The 22332-nt window shown below is 35.5% G+C and overlaps 1 protein-coding gene across 1 annotated transcript; it reads right to left on the reverse strand.

Annotated features, from left to right (window-relative positions):
* Window positions 1–353: 353 nt before the first annotated feature.
* Window positions 354–21739, reverse strand: LOC136696167 (proto-oncogene tyrosine-protein kinase Src-like). The gene is made up of 12 exons (XM_066670332.1): window positions 21425–21739; window positions 14049–14297; window positions 13749–13848; window positions 11141–11239; window positions 10598–10701; window positions 9872–10021; window positions 9250–9405; window positions 8616–8795; window positions 8261–8337; window positions 7346–7499; window positions 6547–6678; window positions 354–5968 (listed from the first exon to the last, which is right to left on the reverse strand). The coding sequence occupies exons 2-12, from the start codon at window positions 14287–14289 to the stop codon at window positions 5760–5762; spliced, it is 1602 nt and encodes a 533-aa protein (XP_066526429.1). The 5' UTR covers window positions 14290–14297; window positions 21425–21739; the 3' UTR covers window positions 354–5759.
* Window positions 21740–22332: the final 593 nt, after the last annotated feature.

A 22332-nucleotide genomic window follows, 5' to 3' on the forward strand; every position in this document is an offset into this window, starting at 1 on the left:
ACACATTTGTTGTTGAAACACATCTAATATGCTTGGGTCAAAGAATGAGAGCAGCATTTCCTCTTTTTAAAGAGCCATTATCAAATCAACCAGTTTCAGTCCCTTAAATGTTTGTTCCATTTAACCTCATCTTGGCACTCCCATATAAATAGGGTCCAGGTCTGTAACTGGAGAAATTCCAAGATGAAAATTACACCTAGTAAATGTAAATCAGTAAAATCAGTGTGTATATATATATATATATATATATATATATATATATAAAGGCTCATTCAAATATGTCAGAGGAGTAAATGGTTTAAATATTGAGGAAAAAGAAAAACACAAACATCTCTATTACAAAACAGCCTTGAATAATAATTTATTGCACATCCACTGATAATGATAACATACGATCAAACAAGACCCATTTGGTGCAAACTGATTCGCAAGCAAAAATAAAATAAAAAATAAACAAAAACAATGCAAAAAAATTATTTTTGTTAATTTACTTTGCCTTTACATTAAGTAAACAACAGAAAATGTCTGGCCGGTGTCTGCATAGGCTTCCACAAACACTCATTCTTTTGCTTCAGGTATCAAGTAGTCTTAAGTAATTGGACACACAGCTAAAGGCTTCATACAGAAATGTATAGCTGAGTGTGATCAGTGCCCGTACTCTTGATTACAGATGAACGACTCCACAGTTTGAATTTGACATTGATTCAAACAGGTCCCTAGCTTTTAACCATTTGAGGTCATTCTCAGTCCAGAGAAAGCAGTTCTGTGTCAAATGCGTTTTTCTTTGACTTAAATGAAAGGTATTTCTTTTCTTTTTTTTTTTTTTTTTTTTTTTTTTTTAAATCCTTGCACTCAGATCCTGTGGTAAACATCAATGTTCAAAACCAGATCGCAGTATGTTCATTTTTTCACTGAATGTAGCTGCTCTGATTTACAAGCTCATTTAGGAGTCAAAGATTATTAGTGCTACTTTCTACAAGCTAATGCAAACAATCCTGGGCATTGAAATGGTTTTACACTGAAAGTAAGTTTATTATTAAATTCCACAAACCAGATCTTTATACAGAGAAAACCTCTAATCTCCCACAATGCACAAAGCTCATGATGCCAGTGCAGTTAGCATGTAGCATAAATCATACTTCTGCATGAGTGCATAATTCACAGAATACAATTACATGTGTTGGAAAAGAAGTTCATACTGCAAATAAATTGGGTTTGGAAACATGTTTACCACAGCAGTGATTTTTCAAAACTCCCATTCATTTTTGCCACTGAAGAATGCATCTTAGATCCAAAACTACTTGTTCAGACATGAGGCCAAATAGAGAATAACAACATGCCTCATCTCACTTTGTGAAATAAAGAGATCATACACACAACTCAGTAATATTTGACATCAAACATTCTACGTCACTGAATGAATGGGAGAGGAAGAGTTACATCTCGCAAAAAGACTTTGCAAGAATTCAACATTAAAAAAGCATAATTTACAGAAAGGCCTAACACACAAGATAATGATACCTGAGAACTATAAAGAAATCAAGAAAATAAATATCTTTATGGCACTGATGATGAGAAAAACAAGAAGAAACACTGGGTTCAGATGTGAAAACAAACCACATGGTAATATATCCATTTAACCTAATTTACAGTGGAATCTGTAGCTGAGACGAAAAGCCTGATGTCATTATTGCTATACTTCTGTCATGAAACATTTCGGTCTATTTTGACAGATGCTGAAACTGAAAGTAAACTGTTAATTATACGTGAATGAAATGTTTAAAATGTAAACAGAGTGACGGATTGGTTTGATTCTAAAATATTGTTCACAGTGGTGGTAAATAGAACCAGAATTTTGAAAAGTTTAACATTCCTACTGGACAGAGACATGCAGAACTTTGCAGGGTAACATTTCATCTTCATCATCATCATCATCATTCCATACAAAAGACTTTAGACTGGTTGAGGTCACTTCTGGTTGTGGAGAGGAAATAAAATTCTGTATTAATTTTGTAGACATGGAGACGTCTGGTTCTGTTCACCACCACAAGAAAGAAACAGTCCATGTTTCTCTGTTCTCAACCATGTCACACCAAACACTGTCCATCACCTTGTTTACAAACACTGAATTAGGGGGAGCTTTAGAATATGGACGAAATTCTTCTGTAAATAGCTCTAAATATCAATGAAATACACTTAATGTGCAAAAAACATTTAAAAAAAAACAAAGTTTTAAAAAGGTCTTTTAAGGTAATATTAATGCTCCTGCCCCAATTTCACATTGCATCACTCAGATTGATTGAGATTACAGGATGATGATAACTACTACTACTACTAATAATAATAATATTGTTTTAAAAAGTTAGTCATTAGTAAAATATCAACAACATGCACTGTCCTAAAACTAGAGCTTTGTTTTAATGAATAAATTACAAAAATTTCCACCGTTCCATGATTAAGTTTGTCCTTCTTTATCTTTCATAAAAAGACCCCACACCTCCTCCCTTCACACACACACACACACAAACCAAAAACGCAAAAGAAAAACATGAAAACTCATGATCAATAATAAAATCTGTTTGTTCACAGATCAGTAACTACTCTATTTCTAGAGCTGCTTTTTCATTCAGTAACAAAACTTATTTTACAGAATTTAACAGCAGTTGTATGTGTTTATGGCTTTTCTCAGCACAAACGCAAGAGGTTAAGGGATTTAATTCAAGCTACAACCATGTAGCGCATGTCAGTAGTCTCAAAATCGAATAAATTGTAAAAAAGTACATGAAAAGATGTTTTAAATTAGTGGATTTATATACTGAGAGAAAAAGAAAATCTGCAGAACAGTTCAAATACAACATAAAAATTTACAATTTTGTCATGTTCTGAGACAAACTTATTACAAACATGTCCCAAAATTTGAAAAGACACCTTATACTGAGTAAATTCAGCTATTCGTGTTCAATCACAGACCAATTGTTCACATCCAGCTTGTATAAATCTCCCTAATGAAGAGCCTGAAATGAAATGGGACCATGCAAAATTCCAATGTTGGTACACATCCCCCCAGCATCCGTTATGGAGCAGTATATCTGTGTTCTCTGGAGTGATGGAGTTAAATCACCTTTGGTATAATTTAGTATTCAGGAGGTAATTATCAGCTCTCTGTGAGTGCCAGCAAATCCTCAGGGTGATGTTCCTCCAGCATTTAGTGTAAAGCCTTCCCAGGACGGTTTTATTTCTGTAACTAGGAACAAACTTGTGTTTGTTACTAGCTGGCATATTATTATTGTTATTATTATCATCATCATCATGTTAATGAAGACGTCAATAAAGCTCAATCCAGACTGAACATCAGAGGGGATTGCGCAAAAAAAAAAAAAAAAAAACCCACAACAAAAAAATAAACAAAAAACAGGATTTAAATCTGTCTAAATAAAGAAATACTTTTTTCCCCTCCCACAAATAATTACGTGTGTGTGTGACATAAACAGTGTGATAGAATGTGTTCTGGTGAGAAGTGGTGGTTTGTAGAGAAACCTAAGGCTTTCTATCCAGTAGTTGTGAATGGAACCAGATATCTCCATGTTTTATAAAGATATAGCATTTTATTTCCTCTCCAAAATCACAAGTGACCTTTTAAAAGTATGCTCAATTTTGACATATTTATAACAATTTACTGTAAAACATTTTTGAGAGGAGTTTTTGTTTTTTTAGAGGCAGATGTCTGGTTACATTCATCACTACTCTCAACTACTCTGACTTTCCCTAGAATGGAGCATTTCAAAACATATTTTGGAGGAATTCCCCTTTTAACACAAGCCACTTATGTCATTTTTAAAGGCACAGTCCTCAATTGTGACTAAGTGAGTAGCTTGCATGGGTAAAGTACTTTTAAAAAATATTAAGCAAAATTTCTCAACATTAATGCACAGAAAGGGTTAAAATAATACATGTAGTAAGGCATATTAAGCACTGAATTAAATTAAATTCTATAGAACAAATGGGGCATCGACCACTGAGAGACCAATCCTGTTTTTAAATGATGAATTTAAAGAGATGATTTTTTTTTTTTAAAATACAAACAAACAAAAACCCCTCATTATTTTATTTTTCACCAGATTTCTTCTACTGTAGGTTTGAGAGATTAGGCAACAGTGAGTGTCAAGAAGGCGAGAAATCAGATTATGTTGCTTATAATTAAATGTAAAATAGTTCAGAAAATTAATGTTTCAGTTTGTGGGTGATCACAAAAGCTGGAAGTCTGCTTTTGTGTTTGCTTTTACAAACATGGGTATTATCAGGATGTACAATAAATACACAAATACAAACAGACAAAAGAAATAAGTCCTCTTCTTTCTGAACTGATTCTGGTACTTTATTAAATGAATGCAACCTATTCATCATTTCCTTTCTTCTACTGATAAGGGCAGTGATACAACCTTGTATCTTATTAAATAATAATAAATATTTAATACGTGAAAGTTTAATAAGCAAGAAATGCCTTCTATATTACACCAAGTGTCTCTGTTTGAAAAACTGTTTAAAATCCTCACAACTAAGTAATCAAACAGAAAACCATACCTCAGGCTGTTTTTGTTTAATGATCATTGTTAAAAGTGTCTGACCCTTTAGGTTTGTTTTGTAAAACGTCAGAAACAAGACAGAAAATATCACAATTATCATAATTATATGTCATCAGCAGCAGCCCTTTGATTTTAAAAAGTACCATTAAATAGTAATAATCTGGAGGGAAATAATACAACAATAGTAAACAATAATAAAGAATAATAATAATGTGTCATCTAAAACTCCCTCTCAGCACTGACAACAGACACTCAGATAAGAGGAAAATTGGACAAGGGGTGTGTGTGGGGGGGGGTGGCAAAAAATATGGATAGATACTTTGGCACCTCTGGGCACGTGGCAGTACTCCGCTGGGTGAAAAATATAATATCTGGCAAACAGACAGAATTTTCTAGGATTTTATAGTTTCTTTTTTAATTGTTTTTCTTTTTTTTTTTTTTTTAATACTCGTACCCTTTGTCCAGCTGTCCAAACAAAAAACAAAACAAACAAACAAAAATACCACACTCACTCAGGATTTGGAGGACTAGTTTCTGATCATCTCTCATTTCAGACAGACATACAGTATTATGCAGAAGCTTTTGTACCTCTGGTCAAATTAAACATTGTTGATTTTCTGAGTAAAATATATACTGTATGTCCAAAAATTTATAAAAATGACTTTTACTGAATTATTTCCCATACTTTAAAATACAGATAAATCTGGCCCCCACAGCACTGAGCCATGGAGCAGTAAACCTGTGTTCACTGCAGTGATGGGGTGCCATTTAAAAGCTAGCAGCACGTTCTATGGAGCAATGGAACTCCATTATCTGTAGTGCATTTAGAATTAGCCGGGATACAGAACTTATACCCCATCATTAGTACCTGACCTCACTAATGTTTTTGTGGCTGAATGCCATCAAATACCCACAGTAATATTCCACTAAATCCAGTGTAATGTCTTCCCATAAATGTAGAAGCTGTTTTTGCAGTTGAATGAGTAGGCTGCCATATATTTCACAGAGAAAATCAACGAAAAAGATGTCATTTGACAAGGGGATTGCACACAATTTCACATTTGACTGTAGTCGTATGTGGAGAGATCTTGTCTTTCTCAGAATAAACACAGGAACTTGAGCAGGAGCTCATTACCCACATGTTTGCAGTCAGATTGTTGGCATTGGAAGCCCTCTCTAGAGGTTTTCTCCAGGCTGGTACTGGGGCTCAGTAGAAGTGAAATAGTCCTCCAGAAAGCCCTGCAGGTACTCGAATGTGGGCCGCTCCTCAGGTTCCTTCCTCCAGCAACTCAGCATCAACTCGTGCATTGAACTTGGACATTCGGGTGGACATGGCATGCGATAACCTCGCTCAACCTGGTCCAACACCTCTCTGTTCACCATTCCTGCAGAAAAACATTCATATTTACATTTATATTCATTGCTAACCTTTGCTTCACCTGGTCCTAAAGAAATATATTAATATTTTTGCCATTTTGCATGTACCTCTGCACTGCAAAGAAAATAAATAAATAACATTAATATAAAATTAAATCAACTTAAATCTACTCAATAAATCTTCTCCTTGACAAAGGTTTAAAAATGTTTTAAATGATTTAAAATATTATTGCACTTCTTTGAATTTTAAAACATGAATGAGTCTTATTACATTGTCAGATCACTGCTTTGTCTCAAGAAATATTTTAAATAGGTGAAAATGTCTGTATTATTAATTACCAGATATTGTCACTGAACAAAATTTTAAATAACCAGTTAAAAAAACAACAAAAAAAAAAAACAGTAAAACTATTAATTCATAATGAGAACCATAAGAAACATCAACAAGCTTTAACATGATTTCAGTTAGTAACAAAAAGATTGTTTACAGTATTATACAGACCATGCTGAATTTACTTGCTAAACTATTAAAATGTTCCCTGTAGAAGATGCATTATTTTCACACCAAAATATACATATATTTTACCTGGATAAGGAACTCGTCCTTTGGTGGCCAATTCTGTAAGTAAAATCCCAAAGGACCAGACATCTGATTTAATGGTGAAACGCCCATACAGTGCGGCCTCTGGAGCAGTCCACTTAATGGGAAACTTTGCACCTTATTTCAGAAATAATAAAAACACAACAGCAATAATCATATTTTCCATCTAATCTGCAGAGGCCTTTACAGTCTTCAAACATAAAGTGAAAATGTGTGTTTTTTTACTGCACCATGCAGTCGTCGTACTTATGTTGGGTTTTTACTTCTATTCTGCATTTTACTTTTTCTAGGTATCTATATTGACTCCTGTATCTAGAGCTATTTTGGATCATTAATATTTGTTGTGGCTGGGATGCAAATCTATGAATAAACAACAATGCTCTGTATCAGAGTGTCTGTTAAAGGCCATAATGTAAATGATATACTTTTCATTCATTATCTGTAACCGCAGGTCAGGGTGGCGGTGGGTCCGGAGCCCAGAATCATTGGGCGCAAGGCAGGAACATACCCTGGAGTGCCAGTCCTTCACAGGGCAATAAAAGTTATACTTGACATAGCTAATAAATATGTTAAATGTTGATTTACCTAATTGATTTTTGTAATGTGATATGAAAATACAAATAATCTGAAATAGCCCTAGTTTATATCCTTGTGTGCCCTTTCTAGAAATCTCTCAGAGATCTGAGAGATGGACAAATCTTAACCGGACTGAACGGCTCTAGTTTGGACTAATTTCTAATGAAAGTACGGTAAGCAGGAATGCAGTATATTACAATAACCTCACCTTGTCTAGCAGTGTACTCATTGTCTTCAATGAGACGCGCTAATCCAAAATCAGCCACTTTACAAACGAGGTTATCTCCCACCAGGATATTCGCTGCTCTCAAGTCTCTGTGGACGTAATTCATTCTCTCCACATAAGCCATACCAGCCGCAATCTGAAAATAATTAAATAGTAAATACACTTAGACAGAATATGTTGACAGTAATTTTTTTTGTATATATTCTATATAAAACTGCATATTACGTCTAATTAGTTTTAGTCAGTGAATGACCCAGTACACACTGATCAGCCATAACCAGGGATGCATAAATAGCATTTTCCAACCGTGTATGAATACGAGTATGTGTATTTTTGTACTTGCTTATAGCGATACTTACTTAGAATTAAGCAAATCGGGAGCGTTGTGTAATAGTGTAGTTATTAATCAAAAAAATTGTTTAATTAAAAAAATGTTTTATGTTAATTTCAGGAACTTTCAGGAATTTTTTATTTAGCATTTCCCCACATTACACCACCAATAATTTGAATTTCCCCCTGGGATAAAAAAAAAAATCTATCTATCTATAAATTAGTAACACGAGATGCTACAGACTGTTGATATGAATTTGATATCAGTATCGATATTCATGCATCTCTAGCAATAATATTATGGTCCTTGTTTCTACACTTCCTCCTTGTTCCTGCACTGTCAGTTGTTCCTCTCAGTATCACTAACCATACAGGAGTACTTGGTAGTTGTACAATTTCACACTGTAGTTCCTCATTGCTTTACATGCACCCTTTCACCCACATTGGAGTGGCCAAGTTTAAAATACAATTAGGAACAGAATCTATGATTTATTAAGGCCATTAGATGTCAGAATGATAGAAACAAAATTTATTGGAAAAAACACTTCCAGGTTTATAGCACTGTACCTGGGACGCCATATCCACCAGCTGCGGAAGTCGCAGGTATTTCCCCTTGTCTCCTTTTAAAAAGTCCAGCAGGCTTCCTATGGGGAGGGAAAAAACAGAGGTATTTTTGATGAGCTTTGAAAGAAGAGATTTCATTTTCCTTGCTGTATTTCTACTATCACAGATGCATATTTACTCGTTTCACTCTGTCTCTTATATACATTTTCTGTCACTGCTGGGATACACTTTAAATTATGGACACCCTCCATATACTCTGGGTTTAAATAATTACTAATGAACTAATTCAACTGCAATATGAAAGGATTAATCATTCAGAAGTTAAAGGATCATGGTAACTCTGTAGCTAGGTCCAGACCTTGGCTCATATATTCAGTGACGATGTAGATAGGCTCCTCTGAGACGACAGCATAAAGTTGGACCAGTTTTTCATGTCTGAGTTTTTTCATAACCTGAGCCTCCTCCAGAAAAGCTTCGGGAGACATGGTCCCAGGTTTTAAGGTTTTTATCGCCACTCGCGTTGTCCCATTCCATGTGCCTTAAGAAGAATATTATGGTTAATTTCATTGACAGACAATCAATCTATAAAATAACAGTTTTGAAGCTTGAGGTTTCAAATCTGACCACAGTATATTCCAGTATATCAAGGAGATTAAAGTAAAACCTTTACGTTGAAATTCAAGTGGTCTCTCAAGCGGTCTGTTTGCTTTGTAATTGAAGTTAAAGATAAAAAGAGTGTATTCTGAATTATTTTGATTATTTGTATTTGCACATTGTTCCACAGTGTTTAACAGAAGAAAAAGTACAATAATTTATATTTATTTTTAGGTTTGACAGCAGAAATATAGCAAGAATGTTTACTGCACTACTAAAAGAATTAAAGTTGTGATTTTCCACAGCTACATTTGTACTTCTAGTTGCTTTCTGGGGAAGGTACCTTTATTTTATTGCAATTACCCATCTCTGACTAAAAATGTCAAATTTTCCCCTACCCATCCAGACTTCTCCAAAGCAGCCTTGTCCAAGTTTTACATCCAGTCTGAGTGACTCTCTGGGTATTTCCCAGGCATCCCGCGCCAGTCCCTGTGTCTGAGGCTTGAGCATTGGACAAATGTCCGTCAGAACATGGCACAGTCCGTCTGCATGTGCTGGAACAGTAACAGAAAAAAAAATTGTTTTATATACACGCTTTTACAGCAGCTACTGAACGAATGAAGATGTTAGGGTTAAGGCTTTCAAGAAAACAATTTTTATTGACACACTCACCTGTTTTTCTAAATGGTAAAAATATACAACTGTGTGTGAAAGCTGTTGCTGATGTTTTTTTATTTTATTTTTTATGAAAATTATATCTTGTACATAAAACACCAAGGTTATTTGCTTAACTGAAAAAATAAATAATAATATAAAACATGATCTGTGAGAATGTTGTGGTACATTGTAATATATTTTTTTCAATGTAATCAAATAAGCAAAAATTGCTTACTGAAATTTGAATAAAAATTCCATATTTAAATGTGAAAATACACTTAGAAATAAAGAAAAGCAGGTTCAAATTCTTATACATCAGCATACTCCCGGAGGGACTATTTAAATATAGAATATTGAACTCACTGCGGTAGTGAAGGACCAACTGTTGAAGGCTGGAGAACTGAGTCCTGGACGTGATGTAAAAGCCTCCACTGTCCAGTTTCCTGATCTTATAATGTTTCACATTCAGACCTTTCATGTTGTCATAGTCCAAGACAGACAAGCAGTAAGCACCTAAAAATTAATAATAATAATAAATCAAAAATTCAGGACATGGCGCCAGTTCATTTAAAAAAACCAAACCAGCTACCGGCATGTGCTTTTGAACTGTGGGAAGAAACCAGAGCACCTGGAAATAACCCACGCAAACACAGGAAGAACACAGCTCTCTTTACCTGAGATGGAGTTTGAAAGCACAACCCCAGTGACATCACCTGTTCTGTGCTGTGCTGTCACTGTGCTGTGATTAAAGACGTTTATGTTGATTTTTTAAGAGAAAATAAGTGAATGCATATTCCACAGAGAACAAACTTCTAAATATTTTAATATAGAATTTAACACAAAACATAAAATCTACTTTGTGCGTTTCTTATATTATTTTGTAACTATATCCAAAGTTAACCTTAGTAGATCAAAAATTAATTATGACAATAACATTAATAATAATAATGATAAAAAAATTAAATAAAAACATGATTCAGTATGTTATCTGTAGATGGTGTGTCACATTTTTTCACTTAGAAAATCAACAAAAAATTAATTTAACCAGGGGTTTGAACACAGCAGTACAACTGGTAACTTTTACTTCACCTTTCGTGGTCTCACTCTCTCTGACGAGAAAAGTTCCTCTGCGGTTCTGAATGTTGAGGAGAAGTCGCTCTGAATCACGGCGAGTGATTTTACCAAAAAACCACCTGCAGTTAAAAGAAAAATATCAGATTGTCTATTTGTTTGCAAAAAAAAATGACTGAGTATATGAAATATAATAATAATTTGATGATACCAATAATCAAAATTGATATGGGTTCCATATAAGTGACAGCTTGTGTTTAAATGTAATTGCATACAAATGTATGTTAATTTATTTGTCATATTGTTGTGATGTATGTACAAGTGTCTTAATTATAAGCTTACATTTTTTCGTAACTTTAAATATCACAATTTGTCTGCAATCGTTTTTTGTCTTATCTCAATGCTTTCTTACTGTGTATGTTTCCCATTTTTGTAGGTAAGCTGAGTTCCCAGTTTTCTGAGACTAAGAATTTTTCCAGACAATTTTTTGACACATTTGTCTTCATGTCATTGGCTGGAACATATTAATCAGTGCTTCTCAGACTATGGGCAAGGGCTTACTCTTCAGCTTGGATGGAGTCTGAAGGAGCGACGTAGTTGCTGGGGATGTATCCACTCTCTCCTGTGGTTAAAGAACGAGCCAACCACCAATCTCCTTCCCTGAAAAACACACACGAATAATCAGGGTATTAATGAATCACATACCAAACCAAAAAATTAAACAGATTATAAAAAGGGCCACTCTCATGTAAGGGACCCTCTATATGGAGCATAAACAGCTTTAATCAGGGACCAACATGCAAATTGTTTCTTTATCTCCTGTGAGCTGTAACTAGAAAAAAAATACATTTCATTAATACTGCTAGCAATATTTTGGTGATAGAAAACATTTTAAACTGATGTTGAATGTTTTTAACGCATTCCTATGATTTTTAGTTTTGTGGCGAAAAGCAAGATACAAGTCTGTTCTTGTGCATGTGAAAATAACACCTCAAACGGTGTGTAGTTGTTCATCAATGTCTAACAGTCATATATTATGTAGTTTCTGGCACTGTATGATGCAATATTTTATATAAACAAGGATAATTTCACAGGTCACTTATCAAACCTGTGCAAACACAAGGAAAATGAACGGTGTAAAAGAGCCACAGAAGAAAGGTGCATAAAAGAGCAGAGTTACTGACCTGTAGTTGTATTTTCTCCTAAATTTAACCATGCAGCATTAGGGAGAAATGACAAACAAAGCAGAGATAAAAGCTCTATTCACCATTAAATAGACAGAATGAAGCACCACTTTCTATTTATATTTACCAAGTGAAAGCATTAAAAAGTGAGTTCCACTTAATTTTGCAAAATAACGTATTACTTGTGCAAAACCCTTACCTGTTGTTTACTGATAAAAAGTTTGAAAGCTCTAGGTATCCTCTGATATATCATAAAAATTCCTGACAGTTATCCAAACAGAACTGGTTTGAATATACTGGAAAATTAATGTTGTCCATTGCAAATTATTTTCTCCTTTTTTCCTTCGTAAATATTTTTTTTGCACAATTACAAATGATATGACGTGTACTAGGGCACGATTTATTGTCTGCTGAGGGTTAATTAACTCATAAGAAACAGGCCTTAAAATAAAATCATGCCAAAAATTAAGTGCCCCATAAAAATAGAAGTGTATGCATAAAGTTAAGCACTTAAACTAAAGAATGACCAGTATTTCATTAAGAAAACATAACATTACATCCTTTTAAAGCACAGTTTTTGAGGGACAATATTATTATTACTATTATTATTGTGCTTGAATTATGCAGGGCTTTGATTTGATAATTACTGTGTAACACTGCATGGGGACATGAGAAATCTGTTAAATAAACCAAACAGAGCCTCAGCTCATTAATATACATTAGTTTTTAATACTTTATGTTTTTCTTCTAATATTAACTATCAGATTAATTCTAATCAGGTGTTGATTAAGAGATAAACGAGATATCGCTTCATATCCAGAAGGAAGCAACATTGTTACAATAGAACTTTATAACACAAATGTAGTGTACGTTTGAGAGGTAGAAGAGCCAAATAAAAATGTGTGTATGAGTTGTGAGTGTGATGGAATAATCTAATCTTTAATTAAACATAATTTAATTAATTATAATAAGACAATTATTTAAACTATTAAGTAATAACTAGCTTATTTAACTTATAAGCTACTATAACAACTAATAACTAGTAATAGCCACATGTTTCTGAATGAGTGAATTATTACAAAGTAAAGTCGTGTCTGGATTACTTTAAATTATATAATATTTCAGTTTGTGGAATGTTTTTTATCTTGACAGAGTTTAGGGACAGAGCTTATGCATATTTATCTCTCTTTTTCATTCAGGAATAAGAACAATCAGAAATCTGACAAACAACAACCTTGAAATTCTGCTTAAACACAACTAATGCAATGTAATGTATTGGGCTTTTGAATAGCCAGTCAACCTATGAACATGTGCTTGTCGGAGTGTGTGTGTGTGTGTGTGTGTGTGTGTGTGTGTGTGTGTTTGGGGGTGGGCAAAGCACCTGGAAGCAACCCCACTGGCACAGAAAGAACACACCTCACAAGACAGCAAACCAAGATAGGGTATGGACCTGCAATCACAGGACCTTGGACCTGTGTGACAGTGACACTACCTGTTGCATGACTGTGCTGCCCTACCACATACTCCAAATGCCTGTAGTCATATTAAAGCCATTATCCAATTTCAAGAAGCCTGATGAAGGAGTCTGTATTTTTATCTCAGTTATAGGGATGTCCAGTGCATGTCTACCGATTTCTTTGTTTGGACTAGACAAAGACAAATTTCACAGAAAAGAGTAAAGAGTACAAACTTCAAAATGATAAAATCTTAAAATGGTTACAAATTATCTCATAAAGTCCTAATAAATACTACCCTGTAATGGTGCCCTGTGTTACAAAGAAAACTGCCAGGAGGTTTATTTTTTTCACTTGTTGTAGTGTGGTGAGTTTACTGTGAGGTGCCAAGCAAGCATAAACAGAAGTCTGATTACTGAGTGACTCTTATGGACTTTTTTCTAAATATTGTAATTGTAATTGCACTCACTTATAAAAAAGATCATCTCATAATTACTAAGCTGCTGAGACTGGACTTGAGCCTTGACTTACGTGTTATTGAGGATCTGCAATCGTTCTCCTTTCTTAAATGTCAGATCTGCAGACGTCCGCGATTCATAATCATACAAAGCCACAAACGTAGTGACACCTCCTGTGAGAAAGAAATAACTAAAGGTTAAGTTGGTATGAGGGAGAACTATACAGATGTAACAGACCACTGATGTCATGTGTCATTGTGCATGTCATGCACATTTCTCTATGAAAAGAAATTGGGAATTTCAAAACGTTCTGCTACTGAAAACTTCAAAACCAATTTTTGGGCCTGAGCAAAAAGTCCTGAATACTCCTGACCTCTGTGAGGAGACATGATGCTGCTGGGCTGCTCCACTCCTCCAAACAGGGCAAGCTCAGGCTGGTTAGTGAGAAAATTGGTGTTCTGGAGGCTACTGCCCACTGCTGGGCTCCTGTTGGGTGTCTGGGTCTGAGGAACCGAGCTGAAGTGGTGACCACTAGAGGAGCCCATGCCGATCGTGCCATCCAGACTCAGTGACCTCTGACCTGGGTCTTTCGTCTTGCTCTTTGCTCCCCCCATCACAAAACCTGTTGGAAGAAAGACCACATTGCTAGTTATGTTTGGGAACCCATAATTTTGGTCAGAAACACATTATATTGCACACGTTTTAAAAGAACAATACCGTATTTTCCGCACTATAAGGCGCACTTAAAAAACTCAAATTATCTCAAAAGCCAACAGTGCGCCTTATAATCCGGTGCGCCTTATATATGGACCAATATTGAGCCACAACAGGTCTGGCAACTACGGTAAGCAGCCGCCTACTAAATTTTCTTCCGCGCGCGGTGCATGCTGGATATATACCGGTATATATATTTCAAAATTGCCCCCCCCCCAAAATGGCTCCTATTAAGAGACACGCATATGACGCAGAGTTTAAACTCAGGCGATCAGTCACGCAGAAGAACACGGGAATAGAGCAGCAGCAAGAGAATTTAACATTAACGAATCAATGGTGCGAAAGTGGAGGAAGCAACAAGATGACCTATGCCAAGTAAAGAAGACTAAACAGTCGTCCCCCCCCCCCCCCCCCATGTGGGGTATATTAACATTTGCACTACATGTTTTACCTTAAACTAAGCTGGGTTGTAATCTATTAATAAAGTTGAACTGACCTATCTGACTGTTTTGTTGACATTCCCTTTAGCGCAGCTCCATCTAATTGATGCATAAAGTAACCCCCAGCCTCTACTGTAGCGTCTATTGTATGCGCCTTATAATCCGGTGCGCCTTATATATGGACAAAGTTTTAAAATAGGTCATTCAATGAAGGTGCGCCTTATAATCCGGTGCGCCTTATAATCCGGTGCGCCTTACAGTGCGGAAAATACGGTAAGTTATTTTCTTTGGCCTTGTCAATGTTTGTTTATGTTCAGAAGCCCTGCGTCTTTTATGGTGGGACAGTATGGTGAGAAACAAAAAAGAAGTTTACATTGTCTGTGACCGAGTACTTTTGTGTGTGTGTGTGTGGTATTTTTGTTTGTTTAAATCATACACATTTCATTACAATTTTATTTAAAAATAATAATAAAAACAACAGTATCTTTGGTTTTCTTTTTACAAATGAAAAAGAATTGAGACAACTCTAAATCAGATCAAGCTAGAAGCAACATCACTTTGTTTTGTACAGTAGATATGTCAATAAGTCATGTGTATAGTAAATATGTCAACCCAGGGTTGAGCTGAGAGTAGGGAGGCGTAAAAGAATTGTATTGCATAGAGCTGGAATGAAGTTTAGGCAGCTAGTGTAAACTAAACACACCTATCCTTGTGTGTTTTCCAATGCCTGATGAAGTATGATATAGTCCATGTTTTTACATCCCTGTTTACAATTAACACCACCCACCCACATAACTAAATCTAAAGTCTATTGGCATGGAAATTTTTATTACACTCATGAACATCACCTTAAAAGGCGATATATCACACGACACATGACACGTTGTGGTCTAAATACCAGGTGGAACAAACAAAACAGCACTTTCTTAGTGTCTAAATAGCTCTGTTCAGAATTAACTCTAGAGCTCAAGAGCACAGGTACCAATTCTCACACAGTGTTATGTTAAGCATGTTTAAATATCTTGTCTTTTTACAGAACATTCTTTAATAACTGAAGAACAGATTGACTGAGTATAGCTGATAGAGATAGCTCTACTACATTGTGCTTATATTCATGTGGCAAGAAATCTCCAACAGTTTGCTGAGATTCCTTTCTTAATAATGAAATCAAAAGACAAAATAAACTTAATCCTGTTACACCATGTAATTAAATCCTTATTGAGGTTGTAACTTCACAAAAAATGCTGGATGGATGCTCAACAGCATTCTCGAATGATAGCCATTTGCACACTGAGACAGAACCACACCTGCTGTGGATAATGAATGTCTTCAGACACGTTTGAGTGGCTGGATCAGGTGCTTTAGAGCTGGGGGAGGGTTCAGTTTAAACTCTAGGGATCTTTATAGCTTACAATTGCAGTCTCCACAAGGTGTATTCATATTTTCCATTAGGACAGTTAACACTGAAAAGGAAAACTAGAGATAGGGCTGAGTAATTTGAGAAAGAAAATTGCTGTGGGAGTGGTATATAAGGAATTCTGGACTTAAGCTTGAAATTTCTGTGTAAAACAATAAGGTTCTATGTATTTTGTACAGGGCTCATTTTTCTCCTGACATGTACCTGGACAAGCTGATCTGACACCAAATGTGGGAAATAAGCTGATGCACTTTATGGCCAAAATTTGTGGACACATCCTCAATCAACATTTTTTTCCATAAGATGAATGGTACTAATGGAGAGCTTGGGGGGAAAAAAATCTCTAAGGAGAATGCAGTTACACTGTTCCACAGCAAGGGGATTTTATATGCCACCTGGCCCTGGACATGTTGATCTTAGTCTCATGTGCAGCTGCTCCAGAGCATCCCATTTCATTTCAGACAAATTATGTGCGTCAAAACCAGCTTGTTTTAAAGCACAGTGATTTTTAAAGAAAAAAAGAAGAAAGACAAAACTGGTACCCAGTGGCGCCAGCATACAAGTTATCTGTGACGTTCCAAGGTATCCGGATACGACTACTTGGCAAGCGAGTGAGTGAGCAATGGTGAGATTGATTCAGTTCAAAGACCAGACAACAGGCATGAGAGAAAACAGCAGTCAGCTAAATAACAGGCCACAATATACTATAATATTAAATATAGCACATAGAAACCTGCAGTAAAGGACGGCAAAGAAAAAACAGACCCCCTCATTTAGCTGCATCACCATAAGAACACTTTGGCTTTAAGAGAGTAACAATAATATTCAACTGCGAAATGACAAACAATCAAACAGCAAGTAAATTTCTACCCATTTGGATTTCACTCTGTCTTATATAAGCATTTCCTGAATGAAATTGTTCTATTGTATTTTTGTGGTCATTTCTATACTACTTACTTGCTTGATAACACATAATATAAGCTGAATCTAGCTAAATCAGGCATTGCCAACAAATGTTGAACTTGTAATAACATAAACATGAATCATCAGACTTCAAATCTATCTTCGTTGTAACGTGACTAGACACAGTGGAGGACTAAAATGGTTTCTTATATTTAGACATGTATTTTAATACAAAATTACGACATGTTTGAAGAAAACATGTTTAAAAAAAATAAACAAATCATAAATAAATAAATAATAAAAAGAATATATACACACGCACAATCTGAAGGTTAAAAATCCTCAAAAAACACTTGAAAAACTTTTGAACAAATCCACGAGACACAGAGGTTCAAAAGAAGAACTGGAAATATTGGGGAATGAGTCAGGAGCCAAGATCTAAATGCAGATGTGAGGAACTCAAAGCAAGCTGCGGAGGCAGAATAAAAATCTTGTAAGCGTCAGTTAAATCAGACAGCTCTGGAGCAGCTCATACAGCAGGTCCACCACATGGGGTGCCATGTGTAAAACAGGTTTTTTACACAATCTCTGATACATCCAGTACACTCAATGTCAGTATAATTCAAATTGTGATGAATATTGGAGGAATTTGCTGAGTGTTGCTTTAAGAGGTACTGATCATTTTGGGGAAGTTTTGGCACCAAGACAAGACACTGAAACATTTTTTATTGTAATTAGCTCAGTATTTTTTACATTACAATACAAAATACACAATTGTTTGTCAGTGTGTCGTTCCACAGTCAAATGTATTACAGATCAAAGGCAGAATTTCGCTACTACTTTTTTCATCCCAAACAGACTCTGTTTTTTCTCCAATGCTGATGTGTATTTTTCCAGGGGGTTGTGAAGGTGTGGTTAATTCCAGTTAGTCTACATTTCTTATTAACACAAATTTTACAATTAAAGCTGCTCTTTCACTTCTCAATTCTGACAGTATAACAATCTCAAGGGTGATATGTTTTTTTTTTTCTGAGAGTGATTTGTTATTATTAATCATTTGCTATTTAACTTTCTGAGACTGCACAGACTCCAGGATCTACATCATCAACAGTGATGTCTGAACAAGTATTATGTATTATGACATATCTCTGATTATAGGCCTTTCACAATTTTTTGCATAATCATCTGTTCACAATCACTTGAATTAAATGTGATTCATTTCAGTTACTTCAATTATATTCCTCAATGACTGTATTTCAAATCCAAGAAAGAGGACATGAATTAAGTGCATTTTCAATAAGTCAACAAAGTGCAAGGTTTCTAGCTTTTTAACCTTTTTAACTGTCTATAAACTTTCAATATCCTGCACTTCGTTGCACTTAAAACACTGGCTTCTGTATCTAAACAGTGCATATCAAATTTAACAAAGAGCATTTATCCGTAGGTGTGAATGTTTGAGTGAATGTGTGAGTGTGTGTTACCCTGTGAAGGACTGGCGCCCCCTCCAGGGTTTGTTCCCACCTTGCTCCCAATGATTCCAAGTAGGCTCTGGACCCACCATGACCCTGAACTGGATAAGCGCTTACAGATAATGAATGAATAGAAATAAAATCCATTTAGATACCATGTAGACTGTACTTAAGAAAATATAATTAATGAACACATATCTGTGTTAGATGCATTCTTTTGACTTTTTCTGGTCTGTGGCAGCTGAGAGAATACGTAAAAAGTTGTAATAAAAGAGAATCAAGTGAAACTGAGAGCGGGTGAAGCAGTCATTTTTGGGAATGCAGATTAAACCCAGGAGACAAGTCCTGACTTCACCACCACTCCCTCCAGCAGAGAACAGAGACTTTTGGTTCGGACAGAGATTTTAGAAGGGAGTTGCCACTGATGTCTATTTTGAAACAACTAAAGCTGAATCTTACAAAAAGGTAAAAGGTCCAAACTTCTGCCAAATAAATATATATATCAACAGCTTTTACTGCTAAAGAACCCTTAAAACACAGGCTTAAAGCATGGCTCATTTACGTCAGTCTTAAAAACATAGACGATTACGACAGTGGGCTTGGTTTAATGAAGATGAGCACCTACAACATGCTGATTCAAGCCATGGCCAGCTTTTAAAGGAGCAATCCTTAATCGTTACCACCAAAACATGGCAAGAAACATTTATGAACATTTCTGGGCCATCACTCACTCAAGATGAAAAATCAACTTGCGTTGTGGCTCTTGAATAAACTAGTTACTGCTCCACAGAGCTGGTCCCCTACCAGAAGGTGGCCAAGTTTAAAATAAAGCCCTTTGCACATAGGTATAGTAACCTGAACAGCCAGACATTACAAGGCTTAAGTGTATGCGCAAATACAAATGTCTGAATCCTTCATACCAGACGTTACCCAGATTATCTTGCCCAGAGCCTAGTACAAATCACAGGTAAAGTCTGAGCCTGTGAACAGAGCAGGTAATTTTTTAGAAAATTCACTGTGAACGCCTCCTCCATGTGCTACACATGTGCCACCTTATGCTTGAAACATGTTGAACATTTTCTGTACTGAGAACATAACTGACAAGGAAAATCTCCAACTGTTCACTACGTGTTAAAGAGTCACTCTGGAAAATGTCCGGATTTTCCAACATAACAAAAATTTTCCGGAGTTCATATCTGAAAATGACTTTGCAACAGAATCTCTGATGCACCCAAGTCACAGGAGTCGGAATAAACACTTGTTCATGATGTGAACAACAATCACTGCAAGATTTCTCATTATGAGATTTTTTATTAGGTTTTAAACCAGTATTATTTCAATATATCCACAAACTACCCATTTGGAAACCATTATTTTTGACAAAACACAAAGGACCCCTGGGTTTATAAATGTTAATTGAATTTAGGTGATTATTAACATCAACGGCTCAAAATCAGGCCTGGAATAAGATCAGGGTCAGATATCACCTTCCCTTAATTACGCACACATCACTGAAAATAAGATATAAATGTGAAATAAGTCATTTCTGTCACTATAAAAGTAACCAACAATATTTAATCACTATCCAATGAAAAACATCCATCTCCAAAATCGTAACTTTACCAGGAAAGGAAAAAACCTTCTAAACCTTTTTTTAATTAACTGTTTAATTAAGTCATTTTGGAGCATGTCTACTGGCTAATTCATCATGAATTTTTAACACAGTGTAAAAGACAGCTGCTGTATTCCAAAGATGCAGTAAATTAAGAATAGACCATGTTTTTCTTTGGACAGATGAGAAACCTAAATTGCTTTGTAGTCCCTGAATGAACAAACATATGCACCACAAAGTAGGTCCCCCACATAGGGGCAACCACGTTTAAATTAGGTTTAGTATTATACATAGATATTTGTGTGTGTGTGTGTGTGTATTCTGTGTATTAAGATATTTACAGATACAATATAGCATTATTAACGTACAACATGTAAATTATAAATGACAATATCATTGAAAAATAGCTTATTTGCTGTATTGTTCAATTGCTCATTTAAAAAAAAAAGAATCACTACCAACATAAATATCCTATGTGGACCAATATAAATTACAAAGAAAGTGCAGTATATACCTCAGATGAAAAACGAGACAAAACAGAAAAGCATGACATTTTAAGCAGAATATTAAAAATGATAAAACTCGTTAATCCGTGATACCGCGATATATTCTGAAAATATTGTGATATTAAAAAGGTATCGGGACCGACAAACTCTTTGTGTGAATGCCGACCATCAATAAACCTTAAACGGCACCGAGTCGTAAACAAACCTCTAATGTTCAGAAACATTTCTTCTGTAGTTTACAAAGCCTATAATGTAGCGTATATTTTATTTACCGTATAAAGATAGTGAAGACTGTAAGCATGCTAGGAAAACATGTTACCTGAAAGCAAAATCTTCGTTTTGATTTATTTAGGGCCACGTTTGATTTTGATTTAACGGTTTGAAATAGAACACAGCCGCATTAACCAAGTACAAAAACAACAACATGTCTAAAATAAATACATAATTTTATGTTACATGGTCCTATGATATAAAAACGCCGTTTTTGCGTGTTTTGTCAGCGCTAACTGAAGCTGATATTGTATCCCTGCCATTCCACCTTAAATGGTGCAGCAGTTACAATCTGGTGCCTCAGGCACCAGAATGTAATTGCTGCAACATTTAAGGTGGAACCGAACATTTAAAATAAATCCCATTTCAGTTTCAGTAACATTATATCCACTGTAAAATTAAATTTTCAGACACTCACCTTAACAGTGTCAATTTCTCAAATATCAGCCCAAAGCAGAAATATCCCTAATAAACGAGGTTAAAAACAGAGATAAATCCCCCAGCTCTGATTGCGGCTGCAAAATCCGCACCGAACTTAAAGCAAAAACATCCATCCGCGGCTTTACGGACAAAAGCGAAGACTGTATGAGCCGGTGGATGAATTAAAAGATAAAAAAACAAACAAAGCCGACACAACAAGATTTACAGGGAGTAAAAGCTTTCGGCCGAAAGGCAAACGCTCTGCATTGCTGACGAAACAAGCAGGCACAAGTGTGATGGGAAGGGAGCTGCCTGCGCTTTGACTCTGTGAATGGGATTGAGCATAGCGCCTGTTATTGGGGACGTCTCCCTCTGGATTAACAATGCCTACGCCCTACACCCTATGTTCAATTCTTGCTCCCTACTCCCTATTTCCTACTTTTTGTCCCGTATGTAGTAGGATAACGACACACACTTGTTCCCTAATAGAGGGTATAATTGTTTTTGGTATTTGGGAATGGTATTTGTGACCGCTAATTTAATCTAATTTAATCCTATCTAATTTAAACTAATAGGAAACAGTAGAGAATATAGAAATATAGAGAATATAAGATGTATGGAATATGACATAGGAAAGAGGGAGGAGGGTGTAGAGAGTATGTCTTGCAGAATATGGAGAATTGTGTAGAGACAGGCAGTATAGAGTACTCCTAATAATGCCTATTATTTATGCCCTACTTAGGACCTACCCTCTGTGCTAAAGTCCCTACTTCATAAACTACATAAATGTTTCTGCTCAAACTGAGACCAACGTAAGGCAGCATGACTCTTAATTAAATACTTTACTGTTACTTTGGGCAAATCCTGGCTAATCAGATTTTAGCAGGACTAAAATATTGTGTCACA

The sequence above is a fragment of the Hoplias malabaricus genome, chromosome 5 (genome assembly GCF_029633855.1).
Source record: "Hoplias malabaricus isolate fHopMal1 chromosome 5, fHopMal1.hap1, whole genome shotgun sequence".
Lineage (NCBI taxonomy): Eukaryota > Metazoa > Chordata > Actinopteri > Characiformes > Erythrinidae > Hoplias > Hoplias malabaricus.

What these genes read in the sequence shown, in the direction of transcription:
- LOC136696167 (XM_066670332.1), bottom strand. Translation starts at nt 14,289, where the DNA reads ATGGGGGGAGCAAAGAGCAAGACGAAAGACCCAGGTCAGAGGTCACTG. An exon ending in CATCATGTCTCCTCACAGAG is followed by an intron (nt 13,849 to 14,048) that starts GTCAGGAGTATT and finishes TCTTTCTCACAG; the next exon opens with GAGGTGTCACTACGTTTGTG. An exon ending in CACTGAATATATGAGCCAAG is followed by an intron (nt 8,338 to 8,615) that starts GTCTGGACCTAG and finishes CCCTCCCCATAG; the next exon opens with GAAGCCTGCTGGACTTTTTA.